Below are 6,276 nucleotides of genomic sequence, written 5' to 3' on the forward strand. Positions count from 1 at the left end.
TCTGAAAATTTTTTGAAAATAATTAATTTTTTGCGAAGAATTTGATTACTTTTGAAAAAAATTGAATTCTTGTGATGATAAATAATGTTATTTTTGAAAATAATTTAATTTTGCAAAGAATGTAATTATTAAAATTCCTAAAAATAATTGAATTTATGGGAAGAATTGAAATTCTACGATGAGTTTTATTATTTATGAGAATAATTGAATTCTTAAAAAGAATGTTATTATTTATGAAAATAATTGAATCCCCCTTAAAAACTTTAATATTTATGAAAATACCTAATAAAATTTTTTTATAATTGAATACTTTTTGAACCCTCCCTAGGGGTTTTAAGACCTTGCCGTTGGTGGAAGGCGCATGAGGGGCTTTTACCCAGTGGGAGGCTACTTCTCGATATCTCTCGTGGGGTCTGAGGGGGCGAACCCTTCAAAATGGGTCGGCCGCTACAGACACCGAATCTTCTGTGTTTCGCTGGGCAGTGTCCCAGGGCACGGGGATTTAGAGGGATATCGAGAGAGACGGGATTACGGGAAACGGGAACGGTTGTGTTACAGGAAGGGCCCGTCTTCTGGACGACCCGTCCCCGGGGTGGGGCTCGAATGGAGGTATCTTGAACGAGACTCTGAAATACCAGGCGAACTTTCAGATGTAATTTAGCCTTTTCCTTAAATAGAGGCTCTTTAAGGATTGACCTTTCTTTCCTCTTTTCTCGTGGGACCATAATTGATACTACAGAAATTAATAAAAATAAAACCACACATGTGAGCGTCGAAGAGCCCTTTTTGGGGGATCACGATGCTGGCGATCAAGGTGTGGCTGTATGGCTGCTTCCGGGATCCACTGTATGCAGATTAACTTGCATCATTGTAAAGGCGCTTCGGCGATTCTAGCCAGGAACTTTGCAAGGATGCAGGCAGCTATAGCCTTTGTTCAAGAACCTTGGGTTTACAAAAGTAAGATTAGAGGTCTAAGTGGCTGTGGGGTGCTAGTTAGTTCACCACAGGAACCAGTTCCAAGGGCTTGCCTGATCTATACAGGTCTAGATGCTTTCCCTCTATTGGAATTAACTACCAGGGACTTAGTTGTTGTTAAGGCTAAGTACCTAGAAAAGAACGAAAATAAAAGGGAGGTTGTAGTAGCTTCCGCATATTTTCCGGGATCGGGGGATGACCCCGAACCACCTACAGAGGTGGAGAAGTTGGTAGATTACTGTCAACGGCAAGGTGGAGACCTTGTAATCTACCCTTTGATAATAGGTTGTGATGCCAATGCGCACCATGTCGTATGGGGCAGCACTGACATTAACGACAGGGGCAGAAGACTTAGATTTTCTGATAGATACAGATTTAGATATTTAAAATCAGGGTAATGAGCCGACTTTAGTTACTGTTAACAGAAAAGAGGTATTGGATATTACGATCTTTTCCAAGTCTTTGTGTGATGGTGTGAGGGACTGGAGGGTGTCTGATGAAGATTCCTCTCGGACCACAGGCTTATAACGTTTAGATTGGAATCGAAGGATCGGGAACAGGAGTGGGGACGTAATCCCAGGAGTACTGACTGGGCTTCATATATTGAAGACCTCAAGACCTCCATGGCATGCTTCCCCACTTCGTATGGAACGCGGGAAGAGATGGAACTTGCAGCGGAATACCTGCGAGATTCTATTATCTGCTCCTTTGAAAGGAAATGTGTAGTTAAGAAAATGGGCTTCAATGGGGGTAGTAAGTGGTAGACCCCCCGTTTGGAGGAACATAGAAAATCATTAAGAAAGCTTTTTAATAAAGCCAAGAAACGTAGGCATCAGCGAGCATGGGATGAATATCATACCGCTCTCGATTCTTGCAAGAAAGAAGTAGAGAGGACAAGGAGTGTCAGCTGGAGAAGTTTTTGCGAAGGAATCGAGAGGGTACCAGAAGCATCAAGACTTCATAAAGTACTAGCTCGAGACCCAATGGCAAAATTATCTACTATTAAGCTGCCTAATGGGCAGTATGCCCAGGATAAAAGGAAGTGTATAAAGCACCTAATGGAGGTAAACTTCCCGGACTTTAGAGAAGGTTCGGAGAACAGCCATGGCATAGGACAAGGTAGGAACCGAGAATATCGGGAACACTGGAAACTAGCAGCCAGGGTCGTAACTCCGGAAAGGATTGATTGGGCAATAAGCACTTTCAAACCATTTAAGGCTTCAGAGGGGGACGGTATATATCTGGTTCTTTTGCAAAAGGGATTGGAGTGTATTAGAGTACCCCTGTGTAAAATTATGAGAGCGTGTATAGCTCTTGGTTACACACCGGAGTCTTGGAAAAAGACGAGGGATGTGTTTATTCCGAAGGCCGGTCGGTCAGGGTATACTGCGGCGAAGGACTTCAGGCCAATCAGCTTAACTTCTTTTATATTAAAGACGTTAGAGAAACTGGAGGATAATTTTATTAGGATAATTTTATTAGGCAGGAATTTCTTAGAGATCATCCCCTACATCAGGGACAGCATGCATATAGAGCAGGCTTCTCAATAGAAACAGCCCTCCATTCAGCTAAGGTAACAGGCCTTGTCTCAAAAGGGTGCCCACAAGGAGAAGTCCTCTCTCCTTTATTGTGGTGCTAAGTGGCAGATGAGTTAATTAGAAACCTCAATAGCCAGGGATATTATACGCGAAGTTATGCGGATGATTTCCTTATAATTATAAGAGGGCACTCAATTGAGACCCTCTTAGAACTTACGGAACGTGCACTTAAGATTGTCAAGGATTGGTGCAATCTGACTGGACTTTCTGTAAACCCAGAGAAAACGAATATAGTAGTTTTCACAAGAAAATATAAGGTACCGAGTTTGAAGAAACCGATATTTTATGGAAAAGAAATTTCTTTTTCTGAATCTTTTTCTTGCTAAGTATCTGGGAGTAATCCTTGATAAAAAGTTGATTTGGAAGGAACATTTTGAATATCAGTATAGAAGGTTCTGTATTGCTTTTTGGGCGTGTAGGGTCATCGTGGGGACTAAGGCCTTATATAGTCAACTGGCTCTATCAGATGATCTTAAAACCCAGGTTTCTTCACGCGGTTGTTGTTTGGTGGTCTAGGACTCAACTGATAACGGTTAAAGAGAAACTGGACCATTTGCAAGCAATGATTTTCAGGGGTATTACGGGAGCTATGAGAACCACGCCAACAGCTGCGTTGGGATTCATGCTAGCCGAAGTACCTCTGCATATTGCCGCGGTGAAAAAGGCGGCCTTGGGGGCTCTGAAAAATCCTACAATAGAATCAAAACTCGTCTGGGAATGCCGCAGCGTACTAGATGAGTTGGGTTTAGCAAATAAACTTGCATTGATTTGGGTACCGGGTCACTCGGGAATCAAGGGTAATGAAAGAGTAGACGTCTTGGCGAAAATCGGTTCCGAGACGGAATTTATAGGTCCTGAACCAGCAGTGGCAATAATGCCGTGCTTGGTTAAGGGAGCCATAGAAAGATGGGGTCAAAAGGCTAGCACTCAACAAGAGGCGAGCGAGCGATCTCCTAAAACTCGATAAGATCAGAGTTAGAACCGTAGTTCGTCTACTTACGTGTCATGGACTATTGAATTACCATCAGCATAAAATAGGCAGACAAGTTTCACCTATGTGCAGACTGTGTGGGGAGAGTAACGAAACTTCGACTCACATATTAACTGAATGCCCAGCATTTGACCCTGAACAGGTGAGCAACCTATCGATAGAAGAGATACTGGACTTCTGGAGAAGAACAGGACTCTAAGGGGTTGCTATAAACGAGCGAGCTGGAGTCTAGTACAATGGGTTTTATAACCTAGGTGCTTACTTTCCCCTCTTGAGGAAAATCCAGCTCGATCTCGGTTGTTAGTTTAGATTAGATTTAGATTAGATACTTTTTGAAAATTTTACTAAAATAGTAGATACCTATTAATAATAATCATTAAATTGAGGAAATTTTTTTTAAATAATTAAAATTTTGCCAAGAATTTTATCAAAATTTTTGAAAGTAATTTAATTCCGGAGAAGAATTTTATTATTTTTAAGGGCATTTGAACCATTATGACGTCACAGTTTGTACAAAGAATGTGTTCTAAAATTAGCATATAAATAAGCATGTTGAAAGGGATAATACTAGTCTGCTACCTGCCCACTGCTACCTAGCAGTGGGCGGCTCAAGGCTTGTCACTGCTATCCGACTGGCAGTATCCCTTCCAAGTCTCGCGTTCGTCCCCTTATTGCAGCCAGCCCTTCAATTATTTGCAGCAAGCTTGCTGCAATTTTTTTTTTAAATGAGTTTTAAAATAAAAAAAATATATTTTTAGCTTTTTTTTCAATTTGAATATCTTTCTAACGTCCACTTTACATTGATGAGAAATTTTTGGAAATAAATTCAAAGGTGCTGGGAATTAAACCCGAGTTCGACGGACGCTAACCAAGGACCCTAACTGATAAGCTAAACAACTAACTATTAAACAAAAAAAATTTTGCCTTTAACCTGTAAATTATTTTATGCGTTTCAGGTTAAAGGCAAGATTTTGTTTGTTTGTTTGATAGTTGGTTGTTTAGCTTATCGGTTAGGGTCTTTGGTTAGCGTCCGTCGAACTCGGGTTCCAACCAAAGGAATATTATAATCTATTCTTCATAGGTTTTTAGTCCTGACAGTCGAAGTAGCCAAAAGTCATTTAAGAAGAAGTAGAGACATTACTCTACCAAAAATAAAGTCAGCTGTGCGTTTTGCATTGAGCGAACAGTTCTGCCAAAAGTTTTTCAATGAGTGTTACAACGTTACAAGGTAGATCAGAATTAGATATAATTTGGTATTCGATATATGTCTCCTCGTATAACGATTATTATAGTTCTGTGGTTTATCTTGTCCCTTACTATAGTGGTAGAAATAAATACTAGATTTCTACACCCGTTACGGGTTTAATCTATATAATCCCAGTAGCACGTAATGTTCCAGTAACATTGACAACATTGAGGCAGTGTTCTCAATATTGCTGTAATATTACGTGCTACTGGGGAAGTTGAATTTACATACAGAATTTATAAGTTTCGTAAATATTGTGCCTGAAGTGTAGTGGCCCTGATTAACGGAATTTTAAGCCGTGCGCTCATTGCAGTGTTAATGATGAAGCGAGGATAATTACTTACCGAGCAACACTGATTATTCACTAATTAAGCGCTCGATTCAGTCGTTGGAATGAGTGCATTTACAATGAGAGGCGCGTGTAATGTGTACAGGCACTGGGCTGTTTGGTTATTTTGTATATAGTATAGCACTTGCAGAAAGAAGAAATGAACATAAAACCTTCGGATGAAATCAATTAATCTCAGCGCCTTATTTTGCACTGGTTACTAAATTACCAACTGCTAGAGCAATATCTTTTTATTATGGTTTATGATTGTAGTATATACACCTTCTACGCATATGCTGTACTTAAAATTCATTTTCATTTTACTAAATGATGGATCAACATTTTGCAGGATATATAAATATACGATTACGTGATCCAATAGCCTCACACTTAGCAATTTGTAACGATCATTTTAAAATCAATGACCCATAGTTTTTTCTTAATAGCAATTTTATTTATGATATCATAAAATTCGTTTGCACATGTAATGACCAAGATGAGAAAATTTATTGTGAAAATCCGCAAGAATTTCTGATAGATTTTATAATCAAAATCTAATCAGATTATGTTTATTGTTAACAACGGTTTAAGGTGTAATAATTAGCAAAGGTGTTCAAAAAGCTCTAAGCTTCAGCCAAATTGAGCTGTATAAACAGAATTTGATTATTAGCTTACTATATAGATCCTATAAAGAAATCTACATTTTGTTCAAATTTTCTTAGGGTTAAGCTAATAAGGAACAACTTTAGATTATTTACGAATTATTTTACTTAAAATGTTCAGTGTCGATAGTCACACTGAAAGACTTTTCGTTTCAAAATTTAATATAATTCATTTCAAACTTTAATATATGGTTCATTTCAAAAAGGGAAAACGATGTTTTTAGGTATTTAATCGTACGAATGTATCAGCTTTTGACAAAATAATACAAAAAATTAGTATGGTATGAACCATATTAAGGGGAGGTTACCGTTCTTAATGGTGAAAAAGGCATGAAGTTGGGGAATTTTTTTTCATATACGGAAATATTTTTCGAATTGCGGTTTTTTGCTTAAATAGTACATAATTATATAAGCTTTTTACATATTCATATTAAAAAAAAATTAAAAATGGCGGCTGTAGTTTAACTTATAGAAAA

At 38.5% G+C, this 6,276-nt stretch overlaps 1 protein-coding gene across 1 annotated transcript; it reads left to right on the top strand.

Moving 5' to 3' along the window:
• Positions 1–824: 824 nt before the first annotated feature.
• LOC122506327 lies at positions 825–3,540 on the top strand. Its single transcript, XM_043618442.1, has 4 exons — positions 825–1,369; positions 1,496–1,728; positions 1,792–2,208; positions 2,993–3,540. Exons 1-4 carry the CDS (start codon positions 825–827, stop codon positions 3,538–3,540), a joined length of 1,743 nt encoding a protein of 580 aa, XP_043474377.1.
• Positions 3,541–6,276: the final 2,736 nt, after the last annotated feature.

Source organism: Leptopilina heterotoma, unplaced genomic scaffold (assembly GCF_015476425.1).
Source record: "Leptopilina heterotoma isolate Lh14 unplaced genomic scaffold, ASM1547642v1 Lhet_409, whole genome shotgun sequence".
NCBI classification, from domain to species: domain Eukaryota; kingdom Metazoa; phylum Arthropoda; class Insecta; order Hymenoptera; family Figitidae; genus Leptopilina; species Leptopilina heterotoma.

Bases quoted from the DNA above. Each gene is read 5' to 3' on its own strand.
- LOC122506327 (XM_043618442.1), top strand. From the start codon at position 825: ATGGCTGCTTCCGGGATCCACTGTATGCAGATTAACTTGCATCATTGT. The intron at 1,370-1,495 runs GTAATGAGCCGA...CTCGGACCACAG, and splicing joins TTTAGATATTTAAAATCAGG to GCTTATAACGTTTAGATTGG. The intron at 1,729-1,791 runs GTAAGTGGTAGA...TTTTTAATAAAG, and splicing joins AATGGGCTTCAATGGGGGTA to CCAAGAAACGTAGGCATCAG.